The 27,548-nt window shown below is 34.1% G+C and overlaps 1 protein-coding gene across 2 annotated transcripts in view; it reads right to left on the reverse strand.

The window, feature by feature from the left end:
* Positions 1 to 1,787: 1,787 nt before the first annotated feature.
* Positions 1,788 to 27,548, reverse strand: part of LOC136798063 (UTP--glucose-1-phosphate uridylyltransferase-like) — a 28,156-nt gene continuing 2,395 nt past the window's right edge. Inside the window, exons 2-15 of one of the 2 annotated variants that reach the window (XM_067054649.1) lie at positions 18,299 to 18,400; positions 17,813 to 17,920; positions 16,903 to 17,091; positions 16,281 to 16,489; positions 15,593 to 15,726; positions 14,506 to 14,600; positions 13,676 to 13,744; positions 10,825 to 10,856; positions 7,275 to 7,371; positions 6,881 to 6,959; positions 6,009 to 6,172; positions 3,847 to 3,951; positions 2,903 to 3,038; positions 1,788 to 2,395 (exon numbers count right to left, since the gene is read on the reverse strand). In XM_067054649.1, the coding sequence (XP_066910750.1) occupies positions 2,931 to 3,038; positions 3,847 to 3,951; positions 6,009 to 6,172; positions 6,881 to 6,959; positions 7,275 to 7,371; positions 10,825 to 10,856; positions 13,676 to 13,744; positions 14,506 to 14,600; positions 15,593 to 15,726; positions 16,281 to 16,489; positions 16,903 to 17,091; positions 17,813 to 17,920; positions 18,299 to 18,400 (1,491 nt within the window). In that variant the 3' untranslated portion in view covers positions 1,788 to 2,395; positions 2,903 to 2,930. Of the gene's footprint in view, positions 2,396 to 2,842; positions 3,039 to 3,846; positions 3,952 to 6,008; positions 6,173 to 6,880; positions 6,960 to 7,274; positions 7,372 to 10,824; positions 10,857 to 13,675; positions 13,745 to 14,505; positions 14,601 to 15,592; positions 15,727 to 16,280; positions 16,490 to 16,902; positions 17,092 to 17,812; positions 17,921 to 18,298; positions 18,401 to 20,257; positions 20,342 to 27,548 lie in introns of those variants that run through there. The other variant, XM_067054658.1, reaches the window with a different exon arrangement.

The raw sequence follows: 27,548 nt of genomic DNA on the forward strand, positions 1-27,548 counted from the left end.
TCAAGAAGTTAAAACATAACTATTAGAAAGTTTTTATATGAGGTTTATGAGTGATGAAGTTTCCAACAGTGATCACTAGGTTGTTTATTGAATAAACTTTCTTTAATTTTCTATAACCCAGTTCCCTCATTCACAATACTATGTTTTATTACTAAATCAAGATAAGTCGCTAAGGAAAGACATACACGTTTTCTTATAAGAACAAACTATATAAGAAGATAAGGCTTCGACGGTCAAAATGTTCAGAAAATTTTTTTGTGCACCCAAAAGACACCCGTTTGGTCAAAATGGTCACAAAATGGTAAAAATAAGAACATTTTAAGAACATTTTTAGGCTTGAAACCCAAAAAGTTAAGAAAATCTCAAGGCTTCAAAAATTTTGGATGTTCTTATAAAAAAACGTGTATTGCTCTTCGCCACAGTGTAACCACAGTATTAAATCATTTATTTAAGTCTCTATTCATACCAGCTGAAAAGAGGGAAAGATAGCCTTTTTGTCAATCAAATGAATTAAGTTGTAAATAAATAAAACTGTGGGTATTATGCTAATTATAAAGAAATGCGAAAGTAATGCCTTTGGGCGAATTAGAAATGAGGTTTGTAAAGGAAAATAGAGCAACAGCATCATTAAAAGGTCATTAATAAGATATATTTCTCAATTGCTTAATGTTCGGTATTTTATACCAAATTTGAGGAAAATCGTTGTAGGGGGCATGGCGACATTTTTAAATAGTCAGTACTAGTATTTATAAAGTAAGTCTTCCTAATTAATGCTTAATCTGGCTGAAGTTATGACGGGAGACAAAAAAGGTCCTTAATAAAAGTACAACACACCCATTATGCTTTTAAAAGATACGTCAGATTTGTTGAAAAACTGACGTTCAAAGTTTTGTTTATCCTGTTTCACAAATGAGAAAATGTAAATGTGGTAAAGAAGGAGGGAAATCAAATCGAGAAATGTTTGTACCGCACATACAAAGGCTTACGTTAGGGTCTTAGACAAGCACTTTTAAATCTTTCAATACCCAATCCCAAGGACCACCAGGATGATCGATCGTATTCTATTCAAATGTTGTATACATTTTCTACCAAAGGTTTTTATTTCTAATCTGAAAGAAATGGATAGAATTAGAAAATAACAATACAGTACTTCTTGACTTGAACTACTACATTTTTATACTGTAGGGACATTTCGAGAAAATCTCATGACAAAAGTTGATATACACGCGTCAAAATCATTTGTATAATCTCTCTAAAGACCTTGTAAATCCATGAATAAACTGTTTTTGAAGACTTTCATATTTTTGCAATGTTATCAGAGAAAGAAAAAGATGTATAGCCAAAGGATCTCCAGGACCAAAATTAAAATGCTATAAAAACTGGGCGAAAGTAGACGTTAACAGAAAGACTGATCCATTAATACAAAACACAATTTACACTTTATTATAAGAACAAACTATGTAAGAACATATAGCTTCGATGACCGAAATATTAAGAATAAGTTAAGAACATTTTTAGGCTTTATATAGACTCCAAAAATCTTTTTTGTTTGGAACTCAAAATTTAAGAACATCCGGAGGCTTGAAAAATGTTTTGAATCTTCTTATAAAAAATACGCGTAATGGTGCCGACTTAGACTCGGACAAGAAAAAACACTTTAAACTATACTATATTACTCTTACTGGAGCAAAGAAAATCTACTCAAAAATATCTTTCATTTAACTTTAAAATGACTGACTTATTTCAATTTCATAATTTCTAGAAGAACTGAAAAGAAAAAGAGAAGATTGCGTTTCGAGTGTATTATTTCATCTAAGATACCTATGTACAAACAAGAATTTTTCTATAAAACATGAATTCTGTAAATTGTATTCAATCTTACTATTTCAATATAATATATGCTAACATTTTCTAAAAAATAATTTTTTGGTGCTAATAATAATTTATGGAAAGAAAGTCCAAAATAAGGCAAAAAGGAACTGAAAAAAACGCTAAAACCTGCAGTGTGACAGAAACAGCAAAAAGCAGTCCACAGTTAACATAATTTTCACTCAGCCCAGTATTATACCTTTCGACCAAGTAAGGTCAGTAAGATATTAACCAGTTGACACACAACGTTGTTTCAACGTTCATCTAACGTTATAATGGACATTATGAACATTAGATAAACGTCGAAACAACGTTATGTGCCAACTGGGGTACAAAGCAAGTGAAAAAAAGTTGAAATGTTGAAACCATGATACGTGCTCTACCCTCACATAAAAATTTGAAACTGTTTCTTTTAATAAAGAAAACACCAAGGATGCTATTTTTTGTCACCTCTTTATGACGTCACGTGTGTATTTAGGGACGGAATTTTTTTGACGATACTTTACAACATGTCAACATACGGATGCTGCCAACGTAAATAAAAAAAACATCAAGACCTTCTATGACAACTTTGACGATGGATTTTGTTGGGATGAGCTGGAGTTTTTACAAGATACTTCACTAATTGGTCATTTAAAGTGATAGAGATGACACGTTCTTTCGTTCTTTCGTTCATTTCGTTAGGTGAGACTCTTTTGTGAAAATATGAAATACAGTCAAATCTCTCTAATTCGAATCTCTTTTATTCAAATCTTTCTATAATTTGAACTTATTACTAGTCCCCTTCAAGGAGAGACCATCTTACAATACTTTCTACGATTCGAAAAAATTAGATTCCCCTTTTAAATTCGAATTAGCGAGAGTCATGTATTTATAATTTGTCCGCATGTATTGAGGGTAAATTGAAGAAAGAAATAGTGCACAAAATTAGGGACTACTACTACTAGGAAGAAAACTATATGCAAAAGGAAATTCTATAAATTCAAAAAAAAAAATTCATATAAAAAGAAGACAATTCCAAAATATTTCATACCTAAGCTACAGTCATTCCATTAATTGTTTTAATGATTCAAAATTTCCAAGTTGCCAGATACGATTTTATTTTCAAGAATGGAGCCGGGTGGGATGTCGATTCGGTCACCGTGGACTGCTATGATGATAACAGTACCCTGAAAGAAGAAAATGAAAATAATTATGTTAGAATTCTTGAAAATTCTTTTTTGATGTTCTTGTTTTGTTAAATTTGGTAACAAATATCAAAGAATATAATTCTACAATCTTCAACAGTTTTTTTGATGTTCTTGTTTTTTTACCGCTGGGAACTCTCAAAGCAACCGTGAAAGATAGACCAGACCGGACCCCTTCTCCACTAGAAGAAATTAGCCAAAATACCATGAAGATTTCATCTGATTCACTAAGCTCTCATGCCTCACTGGCAAATCCACTGTAATTCTGAACTATAAACGATAGAATTCCCATCAATCCAAACAGGTGATTTTCTGTCCAAATGCATTCTCACAGAGACAAAGAGCGTTATCAGTTCTTGTCTAAAATCGAGTTTAAAGGTATCGCTCATTGAAATAAAGGCATCGAAGTTATTATATGAGTAGGTGTTGCAAATCTGGTTCTTGTTGTGCTAAAAGTGCTCGATGATATCTCAAAGCTTTTAATACTCAGAAGTTTTCATAACGTAATTTATTTAGCTTGACGATTGTCCTCCATAATTGTACGGGCGGCATGAAACTCTTAGTACTAAAATCTACAAGTCTCGTTCTTTACATGTTTTTTTATAAGCAAGTGTCTGCCCCTATATCAGGCTCGCATTATGCTTAGCATTCTATTGTTCTAAAACAATAGAGCCATTGTTTAAGAGCCATTGTTTAGGTGCCAAAAACTGAGCCTGTGTATGCTTATAAACGTTATGCTTATAAAAGAAAGAACATGTATAGCTTATGAGTAGGTGTTGTGAAAACTCACTTTCAAAGTAACGTTTCGTCCAAACTTGACATTACCAGCAACCGTCAAATGATCCAATTCCAAAATGTCTGGGATGTTTTCAAAACGACCAAGGAAATCTTTCACCTGAAAAAAAATGGTTTAGATGATTACTGAGCTATAATAAATCAGTTTTCAAATCTAACACTTGCAAACTTTAGGGCCACTCACGAAAAGTTTATCAGGGCAGATCAGGGCATAGTCAGAATCTTGGAAAAGTAAACCAATTGCCCCCACCTGTTTCTCCCCCGAAAACTTGTCAATTCCTTTTCGAATAATGTCCATAAAATAGGATTCGATGTACAGAGAAATCCACATATACAATGTGAGCAATGAAAGTCAGTCACATTTTTGCACCTTTCTCCAAAAGGATTGGGTTAGGTCGGTTTACTTGGAATATATAATCTCAGGTGCTTAATAATAGGGACGCGGGTTAGTTACGGGGGAGGCGGTCGGAAATTATTTCTCTAAATACCCCCAAAATAAGGTAAGTTTTGACTAAAGCTGGGCTATTTAGAGCAGAATAAGGGGTTCTTCTTTTAACAGTTGGAAATATTTTCAAAATTGATAAATGACCCCTCGTCCTGATAAGGTCTGTCGGGGGTTGGAAAAAATCAAAAAATTAACTAGCGGGAGGGGGCGTTTATTACACACCAGAGAGTACAATAAAAGTCAAAATCCCAATTTCATGTCTGGTAAGAAACCGTACTGGGTGATCAAGTTAAATAAGCAGAAAGAAAAAAATCAGAAAAAAGTGACGTCATCGTTCAAATTACTAATACCTCAGTAGGCAACAATAAAGGCTAAGAAAAAAGCAGTTTTAAATAATAAGCCTCTCTTTCTCATTACATACTGTTTTTAACGTATAATATCGGCTATTAAAGAAATCTGTACATGGGGAATGGAGACGGAAGTAAGACCTCAGATGTTTTTTTATAAGCATTGCACTTATAAGCATATCTAGGCTCAGATATGGCAAAAATTTAAACATATGCTAACGACATCTGATTTTGGCTGTTCTTGGCTGGGATTTTACGGATTTTCGGAATTTCCCTAAAATTTTGCTTAGGATTAGCATCCTTCAAGCATTTTTAACCCTTGTCAATCTATCAATCCAAGTATTTCCGAGTCAGTTTTTGGATTTTATATGCTTATAAAAAAAGATGTAGTTACTCAAACACTTGTAAAATCCTCCATAATGGATTTCGAAATCATAGAAAGTGAGTCTGCTAAATCACGCGCCTTTACGCGCCCTAATTTTTCTCCGCGCCTCACGCGCCTTATATTTTCACACACCTTGATTTTTTACGCGCCTTCATTTTGTCCAACGCCTTCATTTTTCAGCCGCCCTCATTTTTCATGTACCTCGAAAAATTTGGAAAATGTTCCAATCAATTATTATATCCGTTGGTATTATTTAGAATTACTCACTGTAATTCAAACTTTCTCTAATTCGAAAAAAATCTTTGGTCTCTAGAAGATCGAATTAGAGAGAATCAGCTGTATCTTTTATTCTTGGAGCATCTTTCTGATCATATGATCTTAACGAAATGTTTATTATGTAAAAATGATACCCACTGTGTCACTGCCATTCGCTTTAGCAATATTATAAACCCTATAATATTCCTTACATCGTTTTACCTTCATGCAAGAGCTATTGATTTGATTCTTATAAAGTAGATTCTTATAAGAAAAATAAATGTGTTCGTATTATGCGCTATTCCATCATTGCTTTTTCACAAAGCAAAGCAAAAATGAAAAAAAGTGCACGAAAATTAAAAAAGGCGCGTGAAAGAATGAAGGCGCGTGAAAGTATGTAGGCGCGTGAAAATATTAAGGCGCGGGGGGCGAGTCAAATTTATAGTTTCCCTCAGGTTGACGCATTAGGATTTTTTTTTCTTTTTCACCCCTCTCAGAAAATTTGCTTTAAAAAAACTACCCAGTGCAAAGGAGAAAAACGCTAATTACACAATTCAGTGTGGCAACTAGGTCTGGTTTACATAGACGGATAGTCTGGTGATGAACTTGAATTCTACGAAATTTCGGCTTTCAAGGCCTGTTATCGGGACGGAAATTTCAGTGAAAAATCTCAAGTGGACGGAAATCCGGCTACAAACGGAAAAATTTGCTACACTGTCAATTACCTTTTTGAAATAGTCACCCAATTGGACTAAAGGTGTAGTAAGAAACTGTCGGTCAGGATTCATCAACAAAGTTCCATTTTCCATGGTGTACAAATTACTCATGATGAGGAAAAGATCGGAACATGATTTGACGGGCAAGAAACGACTTCGCGGAACGTTGATTCCTGAAAAAAACGGGAAACAGAAATTTGATTCCATGCTATTTTCATCGATAGCAAGTACAGTTGCCTCTTGTTAATTTTCGAACTCAAACGGGGTATCTTATTTGATCGAATTATAGAAAGTATTTTAAAGGTTCGAATTATAGAAATACTTGAATAACAAAAGTTCGAACGAGCGCGAGTTTACTATATACCGAAAAAAACATTCAATTTTTTTCTTTAACGACTTCATTTTCAGTCAAACTATTAGATCGATGTCCATTTTGTCATTATTACACCATGTTTTATAAGAACGAACGATATAGGGCTTCGAAGGCCAAAATATTAAAAACAAGTTGAGAACATTTTAAGGCTTTGTGGATTCTAAAACACCTGATTTCTTATGAAAATGGACAAAAACACTCACAAAATGGCGAAAATAAGAACATCATGTTAAGAACATTTTTAGGGTTAAAACTCAAAAAGTTAAGAACTTCCGAAGGCTTCAAAGATTTTGGATGTTCTTATAAAAAATGTGTATTACAAATTTCAAATCTTCAAATCGGAGACGTTATTGGAAGTTATCTTAGTTAAAGCATATTATAATCATTTTAGGCGATAGAAAGATAAGACATGTCTTTAGAAATGACTCCTTCTCCAGCATTTCCAAGCAAACTATTCACCAGTATAGTATTTTCTTAAGAAGAAAAGCAGTAAAAATGATGTTAATACCGATGGAATTTCTGAAGCATTTGATGGCAGCACCGATAGCCATTTCCAATTGAATGATTTTCGAACCATTGTCTAATTGCTGAAAACAACAAAATGTAATTATGAGAAAAGAGAAAAACAGTGAGATGCAAGAAACTGATAAAGAAATGAGGGATTGCTGGGTGGAATTGAAATAGATAGTAATATCTAGAACTTCACTCTAGTAATAATATATCTATAGTACAGTTAAGATATCTTTAATATCTAAAAATCACAATCACAAGTACTTTATAACATTTTGTACGAGCGTAATGTTTTTAGTGGGTCAATCCAGGTGTATTCTAGATGTCAGAGTTGGTGATATTTCTGATAAGGCTGCAAAAATCATTAACGATATTGGATAATATGGGTATACCTTTTGGTTATTGATAATTTCCATGTGCAAATCATTGTTCTCCACGGATCTCTTGATGGCGTCTAGCTTCACCCACAAGTTATTCGTATTGAAAATCCTGAGAAAGAAGACAAATTGTTGATCAATTATCAATCAATCAATCAATCAATCAATCAATTAATCAATCAATCAATCAATCGATCAATCAATCAATCAATCAATCAATCAATCAATCAATCAATCAATCAATCAATCAATCAAGATAAAATGTAGTGCTCTATCTAAAATGATTAAGAAATTGCACGAAAATTCCTCGGCTCTAGCAATATAAATAGGGGGAAATTGAAAGAAAATACAACAAAAAACCTTGGTAAATTTAGCGGTTAATAAAGGTATTTTATGCATCTCTGAATTACGTATTACTATTTGGAGCTAAAACAATTGATCAGTTTCATCGTTGAAAATACCCTTGATAAAGTTCACAAAATTTGGAATCTATTAGATCTTATTTTATCTATAGACAGGAGACCCGTCATGTATTTTATAATTTTATGTATGTACAAGACGAAAACAATTTTAATTTTAGTGCTTTCAGAAGTTGCGTTTTTTTCTAAAAGTGTGACCAATGAAAGAATAACGAAATTTGATTGGCTGTCCTTATCAACTGTCATTTTGAGGTGGGAAATTAAAGATGCAAGTGCCGCTACGATTGCACTTTTTCGAGCGAAGCTTCCACGCTACTGGTCAAAAGAAAAATGAAGCAACTCCATAGGCGCGATCTGACGTAACGGTTGAAAAAAGTTGAAATATATTCAACTTTTTTTTAGAGCGCGCGCTACATTTTTATGACGTAATTTTTTTTCCAAGCAAAAAGGATTGAAGCCAGAAGGTGCAATCGCATCACGCGTATATGGAGACCGGCCTTAAAGCTCATACACCAAACAATGCTATTCACTTGCCATCAGTACTGTATATAAAAGAATAAATCATAGCATAAACATCCAACCTATGCTTCATTGTAATCTATCGAAATCCATTTCCCAAAGAAATTAAGGTCTCTATTCAACATAAAGAAATTTAGAAATTACATCATAAAAAGTAAAAAGAGGATCCTTATTTACATAAAGCCTATTCCGCTTTTCCCAAAAAAATTGTAAAATATAATAGACCTTTAGCCATGATACCATTTTATCTCTGGTAAAATAAGCGGTGAAAACATTAGGCAATGACTCCACACGATAGCCTGATAGTAAATCAGCTTCTTAGTGTTTAATTTTTGACTAGCAAAAGGTTTGTAAATCACGATTACATAGACATTAAATACAGATGAGGTGGAGTTTTTATAAGATACTTTAATAATTGGTCATTTGAAGTAATAAAAATGACGCGTTCTTAAGAAAAAGTAACAAAATTGTTTTATTACTGGTTAACGACCAACCAAATCAAATAAGAGCTTGTAAAAACTCCATCTCGTCCCATTAAATATGATAGCGTCTTTTAACAATAAATAAATGAAGAATCCATCTCCAATTTCACCAGATACGGGAATTACATGGGAATTTCTAAAGCATCCTGATTTTGTTCGGCAGAACCGCTACATTCAGCGTTGTTTCTATTAGACGATCGAGGATTGTTTTTTATTGAAACTGAGCTGACTTTTCCGTTTCTACTGAAACGGACTTTTTTTGACGTACGACGGTGTAGTTTGCGATACGATTTGTTACTCAGCACGTAGATGCAGGGGTTAATGACACTGCTGAAAGTCATTACGTAAACACCAAACTTGACTAATTCTAAGGTGTTTTCGCTGGGTGCAGCTGCAAAAATGGATAGGCATATCAAGATTGTAATGGAGCATAGTGCATAAGCAACAACTATTCTTGACACGTTACGAAAGACTTGCCGTTTGATTTTTTGGTTTAAGGCTTCAGAGGTTTCGCTGTTGTTTTCCATACGATCTTGTGTGCTGTCCATCGTCTTTATGATTATCCGATACAAATACGATAGAAGAGAAACAGTGACCAAAAACAGAACTATTGAAGCGACCCCCATCACACGAGGATTGATAAAAATCGAAACAGGGTGAATCAACGAGATGGTGGATATGATTGCAAGGATAGTGTATATTCGTTTGGAAGGCATTCTACTGTGATAGTTATGCGGGCTTGAAATCTTGATGTAATTATTGTATGCAATTAAGACGACGATCATTGAAGAGGACCAAAAACAAACCCCATCCATGTAGCCCAGGAACCTTGGTTTATCTTCAATTGTCGGGTTTATGATGTATACTGCAATCTTGACGGGTAGATTTCCAAGACACATGAATATGTCTGAAATGTTCAAAGCTAACAGTAGAATCTCAAGATTACCAAACGATGTGTTCGAGGTGTTTTTATTCTTGAAGGTGACCAGACAATAGAAGGCGTAGATGTTTGCTAATCCGCCAACGATCAAAATTGGAATATTGGCAACACCAACGTATAGATAAATCGTTTTAAAGATTTTTTTTAGCAGTAGTGGTAATCGAAAGACGTATGAAGATAATTCTTTTATGATAGGTACAATTCACAGATAGCAACAGCGTCCAATCTTCTTTTTTCAGCTATATGTTATACCAGACAACGAATGGATAAATTTAATCACTTCATTTAAAAAGAGTCACGATGATATAGGCAGTTTTGGCGAATCAAATTATCAATAAAAATGACAAATTTCTATTTATGCCAGCCTGATACCCCATTCCTTCGTTGTTTTTCTTTTATCAGGGAGTTTCCTACATTTTCCACTTATACAGTACCTTGTTTGAATTTAGTCCTCAACTTCCCACACTAAAAAGATTTCACATCTTTCTCAATAGCAGAATGGAAAAGCCTACGGTAAGTCGCAGCTTTAGTGCGTTACCTCTACATTTAAGAAAAAAGAAGTGGGATGAAAAATATCGTTTAAAACAATCATTCTAGTAGTTTTCCTCTAAAATAAGAAAATCGGCGAGAAAAAATGAAAAATGAAAAACAGGAAATTTAAGCCAAAAATGGAAATTTTAATGAAATGAGTCTGACCCAGAAAACATGTTTATAAACGATATTTCAAGTCCAATGCCGTTTTCGCATTATTATTGAACGGTTTGCAACGTTGGATTTACCCCTAGGCCCTACTTAGTGGTCTGGGTTAACCTTGGTTAAGTGGTCAAAAAGATTTCATTGTTTGGATCTTTTTTGGGAAATAAAAACGGTTAAAAAGTAACGCCCTGCTGTTAGCCAAAAATAACTGCACAACTATTTTAACGGGATAAAATTTCGCGGGGATTATAAAATTTCGTGGATTTTGCTATCATCCGCGAAATTAAGTCCCAATGGAAATTTCTTTGGAAAGGCCTTATCCGGGAAATATTTCTTTAAACTAAACTCAAAATAAGCTACTTTTTAAATATTTACTGGCATCAAAGAAGTGCTAATCTTAAATTTCGCAGACGAGCTCAACCGTGAAAATTAATTCCCGCGAACTTTTGTCCAATTAAAGAAAGATACTATCATAGCGCAGTTGGATTTAAGAAGATTAAAATATTTACCTAAATTTCTTTACAGCCTTGAAGTCTTCGATCTAAAGGTTTGAAATGCGATGAGAAATGTAAATTTGTCACTAGCACAACAACAACTTCTACATAATCTACTTACTTGTGAGGCCTACCCCAGTGTAATTTTAAATCCAGCCATTACTATTTTTCATGATTTTCAAGCTCCAACACCATTATTGTGTGTTTACAAAATCGGGGAATCTCCCCTGTTTTTCGAATTCTTCATATCATTTTGTGTATAGCAAGCCCTAGTTTAGGCCCGTTTCCCATCTCAACATTCTATTTCTATCCAGCCTGGCAATTCCCCAAACGTCTCAAATCAACGGGGATTCCTTCAATGTGCTTCCTCTAGATTTTTAGGCCGTTCGGCCTCATGGGGGCCACGGGGTAGTCCTGAAGGCAAGATTGCTGCAGCACCTTCGGATAGGCCCCGTTTGACAGCGCAATCTCTCCTTTAGACACCCGGGAATCCCACATGAGTGCCTTTTTTACATTTTTTTTATGAAAAACGAAAACTTGTAGATAATCCATATATCTAGAAAACAAATTTTTAACGTATATATTTATACCAATTCTTGGTGATTAAAGAGATTGAAAAAAAAAAATGCCGAAAGTAACTGTAAACTTCATAAATCTTCGACTTTGCTTAAGTAACATTTGATGACAAAATGAGAATTTTATAACAAAACTGAGTTGAGGACATAACGGTGAAAGAAAAAGACCCTCAACAAGCAACATGCTGAATGGACCTACCTGATGATGAAGGCTAGATAGTAAGGCAATAAGGAGAAAAATTAAAAGAATCAGGCAGACGATATAGCGTTTTGCGAAAATGCATGAAACATAAAATTTTATCATTGATTGTTGATGGGGGAAGAGGGAAGGGGAGTAAAATCAATTTTATTGAAAATTGAAACATGCTTGATGGTGGGCGTTGCTATTAATAATGTTTTTGAATGAAAAAACAACCAATTATAAGGAAAAAGTCCTTGAGAATCTAGAAAAACGGCGATTTCCGGCACATTTCAGGCATTTTCCACCGGAAAAAATTTTTTCTCAAAATCGGACTCGGCCATGTTTTGAGCATTGTTAATACGCATCTTTGAGCAAAAAATCAGTAAAAACTAATGATGAAATCTCGAGGAAATGCCGAAAAACCAGTTTTTCCGGCATATTTCCGGCATTTTCGGCCGGAAATGAATTTTTTTCAAAAATCGGGCTCCGTCACAATTTAGGTATTGACATTTTGCATCAGTGTGCAAAGTTTCATGAAAAAATATAAAGTATAGCTCAAGAAATTCAAGAAATACTGTTTTTCCGGCGAAAATCGGTTGTTCCGGCGATTTTTAGAAAGTTCTGGCTTCAAAAATCAATTTTATTGAAAATTGAAACATGCTTGATGGTGGGCGTTGCTATTAAAGTCTATTCACGATAAGTGTGCACTCTTTTTTCATTTGACTATAACTTTTGAAGGAATTCTTCAATCTTCATAAACTTGGTATCATTGGAAAGATATTAAAATGAGTGGAACAATTTAAAATAAAAAAATCTTTGAAAAAATTCTAAAAATGAAGATGAAAATGAAGAAGAAAAAAATGAAGATCTTGTAGAGAAATGCTATAACTTTCATTTTCACTGGAGTGAATCCTTGATTATCGAACGTTGTCATTGTGAAAAGATTTTTCAAAAATAATCATTCAGTCAAAAGATATCAAACAAAGTTATAAGCTGATTGACGTCAAAAAACGCTGTTTTCTGCTGTTTTCTGCTATTTTTTGGGGTCAATCACTTATTAACTTTGTATCATAACTTTATATTGAATAAATATTTTAATGAAATTTCTTCACAGTGATGACCTCCTAAGATCAAAGAATCTCTCCAGTGAAAATGAAAGTTATAGCACTTCTCTAAAGGATCTTCATTTTTTTCTTCTTCATTTTCATCTTCGTTTTTAGAATTTTTTTAAAAACTTTTTTATTTCAAATTGTTCCACTCACAAATATCTCTCCAACAATACCAAATTTATGAAGATTGAAGAATTCCTTCAAAAGTTATAGGTAAAAGAAAAAAGAGTGCACACTTATCGTGAATAGACTTTAATAATGTTTTTGAATGAAAAACAACCAATTATGTGGAAAAAGTCCAATGAAAATCCAGAAAAACGGCGATTTCCGGTATATTTCCGGCATTTTCGGCCGGAAAAAATTTTTTCTCAAAAAACGGACTAGGCCATGTTTTGGGCATTGTTAATACGCATTCTTGAGCAAAAAATCAGAAAAAACTAATGATGAAATCTCGAGAAAATGCCGAAAAACCAGTTTTTCCGGCATATTTCCGCCATTTTCGGCCGGAAATTTTTTTTTTCGAAAATCGGGCTCCGTCACATTTTGGGCATTGCCATTTTGCATCATTGTGCAAAAAATTAGAAAAAACTAATGAGCCGATCCCGAGAAAAGCCGGCAACAGACGAACGGACGGACGGACAAGGGTTAATTTAAAGGACTACCTTAGGGTAGGTCCAAAAAGAGGAAGTAGTACTAAAATCTCAGACATAAACAATTTTTTGGATATTCTGGGGTGTTGCCCAAATTTTGAGAAGTTTTTTTCGGAAATTTGGACGAGACCTATCATCCAAAAAATGATAGTTTTGTTTTTTTACAACATGAAACTCATTTCGTGATGAATTTTAATACTTTGATAACTTAAAAAATACAAATTCAATTTAAATTGAGCAAACCTAAAAATTACTCGAGTGTGTGCAGAAAATAATCGCGCTCAGAAAATAATTTTTCTTAAAAGGGAAAAAGTGAATCTTTTAGCCATTAACAGAAAGTGTAGAACGTACGTGATCTTTGGGTACTTGGGCGATTTCCAGTAGTCTTAATTTGTCTTCATACATGATAAGTGTTCCTCCCTGAAAGTTAATAAAAATATCTATAAAACTCTTCGTTGAAATAATTCAAATGCAATTTTTACCTACCTTTAAAAGGGAAGAAATTTTCTCAGTTTTTTGACAAATACGCGAAATTAAATTCCGCGAAACACGAATATTTTCATGATTTAAAAGAAAAAAATCACCTATAAAATTGGTCTTTCTAGGGCAAAATTGAACATATTTCAAACAGAAAATCCTCTCAACCGCAAAATTAAATTCCGTGAAACTTCCGAATTTTGAGATGTAAACCGTGAAATTAAATTCCGCCAAAAATTTATTTCCGCGAAAATTTCTTCCCTTAAGATAAGCTGAAACCTATGATAATGAAGAATGGATGGAATACTTTTAAGGTGCTCGTTTGGGGACACAAAGAGTCAAAACCATTGCTGTGAAAAATGTTTCAGCTTTCTTCCGTCTTAAATATCATAATTTTAAACTTCATTTTAAAGCTTTATTAACGGACTAAAGTGTTACTAATCTAAAACGCCTTTCCTTACAAAATGTAACCTGAAATTAAAAGTAGTCTGTTCGACTCTAAAGAACTCTGCATTGTAACACGCATGCATAATTTGTCGTTCTTTAAACCATGTGTAGTTAATTTCTGTGATAAACAAAGAGGAAAGAATACGGGGTAGTACAGTCACTTTCGGTCGGGGCTGTGGATGGCGACATTTGTCGTTCTTTTTGTCTATTTTTAGTAAATGCAGGATTCTTTAGATAAACCCCGTCGTACTACAAACCTTGACGTCGGCACGTGTTTTGTCAGTCACTTCCATTATGAATTCACATTTCTCGGTATCTGTTTTGGTAGGGTCCATTAAATGGTGTAAAATAGCTTTTCGTGTTCAAAGAAGTTGCAGTTAAGACGAAATAAAAAGTGATATGATTGGGCTGGTATGGTTTACTTGAATCGTTTTGTGAAACTTGACAATCGGAACAAACCTCTCTCACAGACCCGGTGGAAGTTATTCCATCAGTTGGGATGAAAATTTCTATCGAAATCTCAATGGGAATGGAAATTCTATTGTAATGAGCCCAAGAGTTCCAGTGGGGGATGGTTGGAGTACAATTTTTTTCCATTGAATTTTAAGGAGGGATGAAATCGAAATCAATTTCCCAGTGAGGCTGAAATTGTAGGGTATTTTTTCCAACGGGGGCGAAATTTTGGGCAAGTTTCCAGTGGGGCTGGGGTCCCAGCGGGTCTGTGACATAAGGGTGTATCGGACTTGGAGGGAACAGCAATCCTCCTGTATGGTTTCTTGAAGTAAGCTTCATATCATTTAATCCATCTTGAGAGATATAACAACTTTTTCCATTCCAGTATTAGCGAGTTTATATATTTGTATTTTTTCTTCGACAGCGACGGCTAGCTTCTAATTTATGAAAGTCTAGACTGACTTAGGACGACGGTTAAATCAGCACTTTTATTGTACTCAATTTTGTGAGTCAGAATAAACCTTTTCATAAATTACGTCACAAACATCACTTGCCTCGTTTTGAAATTATTGCCATGATGATTAACTCCCAGCAGATTTCATTACAAATACTTTCTATTCATAAAAAATCATCTCCTGTCTCAAGGGACAAGATCACCATATAAATTGTTTGAGTATGAAGCAAGCGATGTTCGTGACGTAATTTATGAAAAAGTCTATTGCGGGCTAATCCATATCGTTTCAGTCACTCTACCGTCTTTAAAAGTGCAAATACTTAAACTCGTTATTACAGGAACTAAGAAGAGAATAATAAAAAAGGCCTATCAAGAGATACAATGTTTGAGGATTAAAGCACTTAATTAAATCCACATATAGGTGTCGAAAAGGATACACAGATCAATAGTGGCACCCAAGTTATCGATATTGGAGCAAAAGACGTATTCTTTTCCTTCTTTAATGAATTGGTCCAACAAACCAGAATTGTAAAAGGCCTGATACATGTCACCGTGACCTGGTGGGTACCAACTGAAAAATTAAATTTAAAGAAAATTGATGTAAATGACATAATTTACGAAAAATATCAGATCTTTAAATCTTGTAGCTTATCAACAACTGATAAAACTTTTTTAAATAATCCAAATAGCTTATTAAACATGCAGAAATTAACGATATTCGTGACGTAATACCCCGGTTTAAGCCAGTAGTGACAAATTAAAACTCGACAAAAGTTGTAAAAAATGCTACGTCATTTCTTTTTCTTTTTCGAATTTTTCGCGAGCATAACTTTCGCGAATTAGCCTGCTAAGAACTTTCAAAGACGAAAAAGGCCAAAATTCGCAAAAATCGCGAAATTTTCTGCTCTCGAAAGTTTGTACGACTAAATTAATTTAAGTCTAGAACTAGAGAGTAAGAGTGCTGGGTTGATTGATAAAAGTCACAAATGAAAGTTTTGAATGACCCAACAGCTGATTGGTTGTGAGTGACATAAAATCAGTCAATACGTCACTTGCAACCAATCAACAGTTGGGTATCCATGACGTAATGTTAGAAGACATTGCAATGCACATGCGTATGCTTACCAATCACGTTCACTGGTGCCGATATCTGTGGGAACGGCTCTCAATGATTCTTTATAGATTCGTGGATATTGACTTTGTTTAAAGCAGTGAATCTTGACATTGACGTAAGTGTATTTGCGAAGGACCTTCTGCGTATCTTCAGAATCGTGCGTGTTGAATGAGTTCATCAAAATAAGTGGAATGTTCACACCATACCTTTTGTTCAAATGCTGGATAGGGTAGAAAACATATGAATGGATTAGAGATTGGATGAAAGTTTCCTCCGACAGTGTGCATACAATGATTTTGTGCTTCCCTCCCTTAGTAAATTATCACGAATGGCAAATTTTTGTTCTTCTGCCTGCTAATCTCCTTTAGCATGGATTGAACCGTTTAGTCTTTTTTATTCTGAAAACACATCTAAAATGCTACTAAATCAAAATCACACATGCAAAGTTTCGACGAATTTAGTGAAAACTTCGAGTTAATCTTTAAAAGTTAGAAGTTTTTCTTAAAAATAACTCTTGGGTTTTTCAGGCCTAATTTTCCTACTTGGCAGAAAATTGAAAAATGATTAAAAATCACGAAAATTCCAATAAAAGTTTCTGCGTATAAATAAAAAAAAAATTCAATTCATTCTCACCTCAATCTGTTGTACTTGCATATCAAGAAATGTGTAATCTCCACGCACGGTTATGACGCTTTTGGGTCCTTTGCACCCCATACTCGTCCCTAGACCTCCGTTCAATTTCAAGACCACCAGTTTGCTCAGCATGTCTCGAATCTTTTCTGTCGAGAAATCATTGACTTTCAACTCCGAATGCGGTTTGATCTAGAAGTAATGTGGCAATATCATCCAGTGGAAATGTCGAGCAGCAGGCAAAATACTCAATTTTGAATCCAGTTTTAACACTGAATATTTAAAATATTTTACTATGTGTCAGCAATATGCCAAAATAATGTAAGATGGACAAAATCAAAATTTTCCGCGCTTTATGATAAACAATCTATTAAAATAAACTTTTCATAAGGCATCGAATGAGTCTTGTGAAAAACTAAAAGGCCTTCCATCAGTATTGATTGCTCAAAGCGGTGCTCAAATTGCCTAAATTGGTGGGAGCTTAATTTCTAATCTGAAACTTGGAATTATACCTTTCAACAGAGCTTGATGCTTCACCTATTTTCTACTGTCTTTTCTATCAACCTTACCAATAGTGTCCTACTCTAATAGTTTTTAATAGTAGAGAGAGGAGGGCCGAATAAAAAAGGGCAGGGTCCGAAAGTCCGGAGTATGTGAAAGTTAGCAAGCGAGGCCGAGGGAAAAGGCAAAATATTTCATTTATGTGATCAACATTGGAAACATAGCGAGTTAAATTTTTGAATGACTGCAGTAGTTAGTTAGTCAGTTAGTAATCAAACCATTAGAAACCGCGCACTATCAGCCTTCATCGAGTGAAAACTCAGCACGACCTAGAGAGTGTTCTTGTTTTTCGCAATAAAATAATTTCTAGGCAATTAAATGTAAAATTAACAAAATGTATTAAAAAAAATACCAAGGCGGCTGGCGGAGGCGAGATTTTTCTCCATTCCACTTCCCGCCCTTGTTCATCAATGAATCGATTGAACAACCGTTGGAATCCAGTCAAGTTTTGTGTGAACTCCTGAAATGATGAAGAGTAGAGATTATTACAAAATAAGGAAAGCCACTAAATATAGGTTGGTTAAATGTAAGTGAAGTAATTATCTTATTTGAAAAGAAGGCCTGCAATGACTATGTAATCTCCAGGTGAAAGATTAAGAACATTCAATTCAAAGCTGTCACTTCATCTGACTAAATAAAGTCTTGTTTTAACTTCGTCGACCTTCACTTTTCTTTATAAAAAACAATTTTTCCAAGGGCAATAGAATCTTTTTTTCATGGCCTTTTTGCAAATTTTGCCATTTTTCCAGGGAATGTTAATGCGGAATTTGAGAGCTATATCACAAACTACCTGAAAACCACGCCAGAAAAATAATTAAAGTGTAACTAGGGTCCATACCTCTCTCAATTCAGATGGGCAAGTCTGCAAGAGTGATTTGACATCTTGATCGTTGACGTCTTTGGCTTCTTCTTTGGCCAGATTCATGAAGTTGTACGAATTCTGCAATAGATGAAAATATACATATACTACAGTGAAGATTCAATAATTCGAACCTCGTTATAGCTCGAATGTTTACCTTAACGAAATTCTTTTTTCTTCAAGATCGGTCAAATAGCTTTGAAAATCATAGAAACTTCGAAAAATTATAGTTATATTTGCACTAGTTTGAAGTAAAATGAAAAATCCACGCATTCACGCAAAAAAAAAATCCTGCAATATTGACGCAAATAAAAATTGAATTTTCAGATTTTTCTAATTTACGCATTCACGCAACGAATAATCTCATTCACAGGGAAACCGCCGGGGCTCAATCAATGTGAGTGAACCCTACAGCAAACCTTGTCAAAGAGTGTTGAAATTAAAAACAAGAGGTAAGACTTTTATAGTATAATAAAACAAATGTTAAAACAAATTACCAATCGTTCAAGAGAATTTGCATGTAACTAGTTTTTTTAGGAAGAAATTTATCCCTTCAAAAAACCAAAACAAAGAACCCCGAAAGATCCTTTTAAAAAGAGAGAATTATCATATTCCTGGTAAAATGAAAAACAAAGAAAAAAAAACAAGATTCCTCTTCATCGAGAAATCTGCTTAACAAACTAAATGAAATAAAGAAACTCCTACTCCAAATAGGAGAATTATGAAAACATATCAAGTAGACAAAAATCCATATTTAAGCAGGTTATATACACGCTGGAATTTCAGCAACTCCTTCGATCTTATTTTCCTCTTAGGCTAAGAAACATTTGAATGAAATATCCTGAAAAATCCTCGTTCATAAACAATTTTTTCTTTAGGGGATTCGCACATTAGATCAATCAAGGTTTTTCAAGGGAGAAAAAGGGGTTTCGAAGATCAGTCATAATAAACATATTAATCAAAAAAGATGGAAACCTCCAAATTCAATAATTAGTAAAAAGTCTGCGTACGTTTTTTTTATAAGAATGGTATTTCTCATTTCATGATGGATATTCTTAACTTTTTTGGGGAAAATCATCCTAAAATATTCTTACAGCATTCTTAGGTTAGAATTCTAATTTAGACTAGATTGAACATTTAATAAATATAACGTCTAAAGCATAAAATGGATTTTTGTGAAAGCAGTGAGCCTTACTTGGAGGTAGTTGACAATAATTCATAATTGAAAATGCTCTAATAATGACATTCTTTGGTTCAGTTGCCCAATTCCATGATGGTGATATTCTTAACATATTCTTATTTAAAAAAAGCGTGTAATGTATCTAACGTTTTAGTGACAATGTTCCACGATATAGATTTTATATAAGAACTTGAACTTAACAATGAATGTCTCGAGTAAAATCTTGTTTCAAATTCTTAGTAAAAACATAGTTTACGTCAGACGTGTATCAATATGTCATGTCTTTGTTGAGAGTTTGGATGATGGTTGTTTTATTGTCATAAACTAATGTGAAGTTTAGTGAACTGGGTTATAAAAACACCCTATTCCATGGTTTGTTAACAAAGTGTCATATCAAAATAAAACAGCTTTTTTGAGTGATGGGTTTACATATAAAATTAAAACTCTTCAAAAGTTCTAAATTAATGAGATATACAAGATGCTTGAAACTGATCTTTCAACAGCCTTCCCTTCAGAAACAAAAAAGCAAAAGATAGTCTCTTGAATCCATCAAGTCTGGTCAATAAGTTGGGATGAGCTAGAATTTACACAAGACACTTTACTAATTGGTCATTTTTAAGTAAAAGACACATTCTTTAGAACAAGGAGCTGAATTGTTTTATTAAAGGTCAACGACCAACCAAATCAAAAAAGAGCTTGTAAAAACTCCAACCTGACCCGTCAACTTGCTATTATACCAACAAAAAAAGCTTTCTTACATCTTTTAGCTGCTCTTCAATAGTGATTGAAAATGCTCTGGAAAACATTTCAACTCCAATTTTAATAAAAATGATTCTTAAATGATATTAAGCTCAATAGTTTACATAAAATTTGTTGTCTATATGCATTACTTTAGGCCATCCAATTGTATTTATATGCAATTTTGCAGGATTGAACGGCTTGTGTGGAACAGGTAAAAACAGTTTCTGTTTACGAGCTTGCAACAAGGAAAACACTTCAGAAAACCTCAAACATTTTAGCGTTTCAGATCTCTTCAATAAAAAGAACAATATAATTGGCACAAACAAGTTTTCCCCTGAGGCATGCCAAGTGCAAGTAACAACTCTATCTTGTCATGAACAAATTTAGATTTCGATGATGTAATACCTACTGCCAGGTCCTTGTTAAGAACGATACGACTTGCAGAATTATAAGTGTCAGCTATATAACCTACAAGAAAATACGTGTAAGGCGCCTGATCGATAAGTATAGAGAAGTTAATACGAATGACATTATTAACTGTGAGAGAAAGTGAATTTGAAGCATGAATGAATTTATATTTATAAAAAAACAAAAAACATTTCATTTATGAAACCCTTGAAATCTTGTGTACATAATTTCTTTGGAAGTTCATACGTTCATACACCCAAAAAATGATGCTCAGGCCAGGCATTTGACTAGATACTCAATATATCTGAGTGATAATTGCACTTTTTAAGTGTAAGAACTGTTCACGGTTTAGTTTATAACTATATGGCTGATAACATTTAAGCATTTTTTACATAATCCGTAATTTTAGCCCTGCCTTTTGTAGTAAAGGAAATGCTTTTTTTTATTTTCTGAAAAAATATGGTGACATTTTTGAAAAATCAATATCATTACAACAGAATTCGAACTAAAAGAAAACTGAATTCGGACGTTAAAACATTTCTAAGGAAATACAGCAAAACACTCTGTGAAAAAGAGAAAGCATCATCATTTTCATTGAAAACATTTCAAATACACTCACTATGTTCGGGGTATTTCTCAAAATATTTTCAATGAACCTCTCAGGGGTATCAATTCCAAAATCACCCTCTAAACCATGCTATTACAAATTAATGAGGAAAATAGAATTGAGGTGGATTTCAAGGATTTTTTCTGACTGAATCGTTGGAGAATTCAGAGGAAAAAACATATTATGAAATGAAGGCTAATTTATCAAGGAAATTTAAGAGGTGTGTGGACACCTGTATGAGTCTAATAACTATACCCTATGGATTCATTGATCTGTCATTTTTTTATTAAAAAATTTCCGTTTGATTTGAAGGGCTTTGATGAGTGAATTTTATTCCCTACGTATATAAAATCGTGGCCCCACTTCGCTTAATTTTTTATCCAACATGTTTCAGACTCAACCAATGGCATGGTATTTCTACAGGAAGAATTATTTTAAAAGAATTATTACAAAATTATTTTACGTTTGAACAAATACGTTACTAAAGACGATTTTTAAGAAAACAAAGGCGAGGGTTAAATGGAATGTGTAGATCAGACTTAGGTGCTCGCTTGAAGAAGTCTGAGATTTTGGTTCATGTCATGGGACATGAAGATTTTCAGTTCTTTGATCCAGAAGTTTTCTCTATGTAAGATTATCAAATTAATCTTTTCAATTTCAGTCTCTTTCACTATCACTTGTTTGATAATGTTGAACTTTGCATCTTTGCATCCGACCGACCCACCTCCAAAATCTAGGGTCGGGTGACGGCAAACCAACAATTTTTTAAGTCCAGCCTCACCGGCCGTTATTTGCAGCTCTGGAGATTGGCTCAAAAGTTTCAGTCAAAAAGACACATACTTTCTAGAGGGGTCAAGACCCCTCCCCCCTTAGGTAAGAGGACCCCCCCCCCTTAAGTGCTAACCCCCTTAGGAAATTCATTTAAAATTTCCACACCCCCCCCCTAGAAAATCAGTATAAATGAAAAAATTGGAATTTTGCATAATTCAAGGAAGATCCCCTTATCTAAGAAGACCCCCCCCCCCCCTTAACTGAGAACCCCCCTTAGGAAAGTCATACTTTTAACACCCCCCTTGCTTTTGGTTCATCAAAACCCAAGACGCCCACCCCCCCTAAATGTAGGGGGTAGAAACTGAGACATTTATATTGTCTAAATGGTCCAAATCTAATATCTTTAAGACTAAACATTGAAATAAAAAATAGAAGTTCCCAGTGGAATGAAGGAGATGGGTCTCCCTTTTTCAGAAAATCAGGATTTTCCAGGTTGGTATCGATACCAATTTAGGGGGGTGGGTCCCTCTTTTTTTAGATAATTGGGATTTTCAAGTTGGTGTTGATACTAAATTAGGAGTGGGGGTGATACCTTCTACTTTCAAATCTCAAAAGTCAGGTTTTTGGGCCATTGGTTGATATCCTGGACTCTAAACCCCCCTGTAGAAACATGTTTTATTACATTTAGAAAACCATCTCTGAACAACAAAGTTGAGTCTAATTCCTTGATCCTTACGTTTTTAGAGTTTTTTTTTTCTTTCTATTTTCTTGGCATTAAATACATAGGTAGGCCAATATAGCCTTTTATTTGTTTTTAACATGACATTTTCAACTTGCTGAATTTGTAAACTAGATCCTTTTTATGAACATTATGATAGTATGAACACCGAAAAGCTTCAAGCATAATAAAATTGATTTTTTTTCTAATCCAATATTATGACACGGCACACCTTGACACAATTATATTTAATTACAGTTATTATAGCTGATCAATTTCATACATTGACTACACCTGGTCCATATAAAAAGCATGTAAAGTATAAGGGCTAAAAAGCCAACTGATACGTCCTTAATAAAACTTTTTTGGTGTACCTAGTACTTTTACTACCAGTTGTCAAAGTGGGAAAATGATTAAGAGCTTTTTTAGAATTTTATATTATAAACTATTTTTGAATAAAGAAACGAACATTTTATTATTAACTCATTTTCATTTTATATTTTTTTGTTAAATTCTTATAATGTGTAGGGAGAACGAACATTGTATGTTTTGTCACTATATACTTAAAATATATAAATAGATAGATATCATGGGATCTTGATTATTTGGTTATCTAGAGCTACCTGTGCTGACCCTGAAACCCTTGGGAAATTGCGGCCCGAAGTTCAAAGTACAGCGTATGAGCTGACGATAAATCACCATGGAAACATCACATCAGATTTAATATTTGGCGTCATAAAACGAATCGTATAAAAAGTCGATCATTTGACAAGAAAACACCAGTTGCTGAAACACCATCAAACAACAAACAACAACAAAAGGTTGGCAGCGGTATCGTGAAGTCGGGTAACAACTTGCATCAGTGGAGGGGAAACTTGCATAGCCATCACAAATAACTAACCAATCAAAGCAGCGAAATTATGAAACAAAAGAACTACGTAGTTCCGCTTGCAGTTCCGCTCGCAGCTCTACTCTACCATTTTTGTTTTGATTTAACTTTGTATTTTAATGACCAGACCGGTCATTCATTTGAGGGCTATGCATAGAAGCCTCCACTGATGCAAGCTACCCGATCTCACGGTAGTTCCTGCAAAAGCGCCCACTCACCCCGCCCATTGGCTTTTCCGAGAAGAACACACAAGGAACATATAAGCAACTTTTTTAACAGAAATAAATGAAAATACAACTCAGCTTATGTAGGGCAATCACCCACATATCTTAAGGAATCCAACTCGTATGTTAAAGAGGCAATCACACTTCCGGTCTCATTCTATTGTCTACAACATCACAACACCCCTATGTTCGATCTAAATAGATAGATAGATATAGATTTGGAAGGTGAAATTGATAAGTATAAGCACTCATTTTGATAGCCCTGCAACTATGCATTTTAAACGCCTTTTGGAACTTTCATATTTTAGTAGAGGCCACTATGTCTTCCTGTGTGCAGCAGCTTGTGCAAAGGGATTTTATGATTGAATATTGTTCCTTGAATGTAGAAGATCAAAGTTTGAGAGGTGGGGGGCCGGGTGTGACCACCCGTTGCCATGGGTTACTATGGTAACCAAAATATATGAAAAATGAAAACTTTTTGTTCCATTCGAAAGAGCATGAAAAACTGATAAAGAAAAAGGTCACAACCTATATCTGAAAATGAATATATCAGGAGATATTAAGGAAATAAGGCAAAATGACGTCATAAAACATCACAAAATAAAAAATTTGAAAAAGTTCGAAAATTTTTGGTCTTTTGGAAAGTTTTATTTTTGTTTTTGAAGAAAAGTAGCTTGAAAAAGGTTGAAATGAGTCAAAAAAGGTGGTAGGACCCATTTTCAAGGGGCCTCTGAAAATGGAGGAACAAAAACTTATGGATAAAGAATAAGTTTTTCTGAAAGGAGAAACCCCAAATGAAAAAAAAATTAATTTTGGCAGAAATATAAACTTTTTTTTGAAACATTCCCATGCAAAAGAAGCAAAAAAGTGAAACAAGTGATACTTTTATGGACCTACCTGGTTATGCATTTAACACATATAATTGATATCTACGTGAGCTTGACCATTAAACAATCATTCAGAACCCTAATAGTGCCGATCTATTAAAATTAGTCGTTTGTTTCTTATAAAAAACCGTTTAGAAACCAAAATTTCATTCTCTATAAATATTCTTTCATATTCAAGACTTCGTGAGCAAAAAAAACATCAATCTCATCAAAATGTTGAGTAATTTGGCTAAGAACATTGATGAATGCTTATTAATAGTGATTCTTATAGATAAAGATGCGTTTTTCGAGCTGAAAATTCGTTTTTTACAAAAATCTGCTTGAGCCATCTTTTACCTACTTTCATTCAAAAAAATCAGAAAAAATTAATGATCCAATTTTCTAAGTCCAAAAAACCCGTTTTTTATCCGTTTTCTGGCCCAAATTTGCCCAAAAACATTTTTCTTTCGAAAATCGGACTCCGTTACATTCGAGGGTTTATAGTTACGCATGCTTGTGCAAAAAATAATAAAGAATGAAACAGCCAACCTCAAGAAAAGCTAATACCTAAGTAATTGATAATGTGCTTATAAAAAAATATCGAATTTGGCCAGTTTTTCTATAAAAACACGCCAATCAGCCTAAAATTTCATGTCTAAACACACATATTTTTCAAAAGTGAGCCCTCATGAGCAAAAAATACATCTATCTCATAAAAATAATTGAGTAATTTGACTAAGAACATTGATGTATGCTTATTAATAGTGATTCTTTTACCTATGATGGTACCCTACTTTCATACAAAAAATCAGAAAAAATTAATGATCCAATTTTTCACAAAGTCCAAAAAACCCGTTTTTTAGCCGTTTTTTGGCCCAAATTTGCCCGTCAGAAAACAATTTTGAAAATGTTGCAAAAACGTTCGGCACTTTACCAATTTTTGCTGTCTAGCCCGAGTTTGCAGTGTTATATACTGCTGGAAAGCTATCTAAGATCACAGGCTTTTGTAAAAAGTAAAAACCACAATGCTTTAGCATACATAGAAAAAAAGTTCGAAGGGTTCTCAAAATTCACGGAAAAATGAAACATTTGGTTTGTCATCAACAAAAGTTGCTTGACTTGTATCAGACGTTACTAATCAATAAAATTGATTATCAATTAAAATCGATAGCTAATCAATAATTAATCGATTGATTAAATATCTATTAAAAACGATAATCGATAGCTAATCGATACTCACAATTTTTTAGCACTCAATTAAATTATCACCATAGATTTTTAATCAATAATATCGATTATTACAGTGTTAATAATTGATAATATCGATTAATAATGATATAATGGATACCTCAACCCTGTCCCTATCAATTTTTAATCAATACTCTTAGGTTTCCAAATAACGGGGGGGGGGGGTCGAATAAACGGGGGGGTTGGCAATTTTAGATTTATAAACGGGGGGGGGGACCTATTGCCGGGGGGTTGGAAATTGTACTTCTGAACCCCAAAAATAAGGTACAATAGGCTAAAATCAGGCTATTTAGAGCAAAATAAGGGGCCTTCTCTTTGATAGCTGAAAATATTCTTAGAGATTAATAAAGGTGGGGGGTCCTAATAAGGTCCGGGGGGGGGGGTGGAAAATTTTCGAAAAATTAACAAGCGGGGGGGGGCCCGTTTATTTGGAACCTAAGAGTAATATCAATGAAACTTCTAATTGACATGACATGAGGGGGTGGGGGTTTTCAAAAGTTAGGTTTGACGTTATAAGAAATCAAAGGTATACCTCTTTGTGAAAATCGCGAATATTTGTTTTACCACCAACCATACTATACTTCTTAAGCTGTCGAAAATATATTCATGTATATATGAATTACATTAAAATTTGCTCGCATAATCCCATTGGTTCACACTATGATATCATTACATCATATTTTCATTGTTTACGCAATCGAGGGAGTCACATTGCACAAGTGGGCAAAGAAGGTGGTAAGCCTAAAGCACAGCACGGACCTAGCGCCAAGTGGAGCTTTTAATTTCTTTTTAAATAAAGGTCATTAGTTAAAAGAACATATACACACACGGGTACAACCAAGTACGGACTTTGCACGGGAAAACTTTGATGTAAAAAATGGCGAAAACTTTCGGTATACATCGCTTGACGTTATCTGTAGGGGGTGGGGGGGGGTTCAGAGGATAACATCAATTTGAAAATGAATATGTACGGGTCCCCTAAGTTAAAATACAGACAAGATATAAACCAGTCCCATGTTTCGACTAATCGTCCCAAGTTAGAGCAGTTGACGGTACTGGTATTTTACCATGCAATGATTGATTTAAGACAAATGCAAATCCAATATAACAGGAGGCAATTTTATTATAAACAGAAAAAACAAACAGTATAGACTTAAACTCACATATCAAGATTATGGTATTTCGAATACGGGCCGATTTTACTTTCGTTTTGAGTGGTTTCATTTTCAATTTCAAGCCAACATCTTAGCAACGGGGTGCTTGCCCATAGTTACAGGGGTTTGTTCAAAATAATAAACCATTTCGATTTAAGCAATGAAAAATGAAACTTTTCTATGTTTCACTTCTTTGCACCTATTCTTCAAAATTAAAATATTCAAGATTTTAAGTTCTTCTTTGATTCAATGATATTTTACGGCACTTTGTTGACAATCTAAATCTTGCATCAAATTCCCACTTTCTTCAGTAAATTGAAGATGAGAAAAAACCTAAGCCACAGATCACGGATTGAAACAAATATATGAAGGGTGGGATTTTACAGCCACCCGTCGCCCAAGGCGCTGAAAGGTCACGGGTGC

Source organism: Clytia hemisphaerica, unplaced genomic scaffold (genome assembly GCF_902728285.1).
Source record: "Clytia hemisphaerica strain Z4C2 unplaced genomic scaffold, Clytia hemisphaerica genome assembly, whole genome shotgun sequence".
Classification (NCBI taxonomy): domain Eukaryota; kingdom Metazoa; phylum Cnidaria; class Hydrozoa; order Leptothecata; family Clytiidae; genus Clytia; species Clytia hemisphaerica.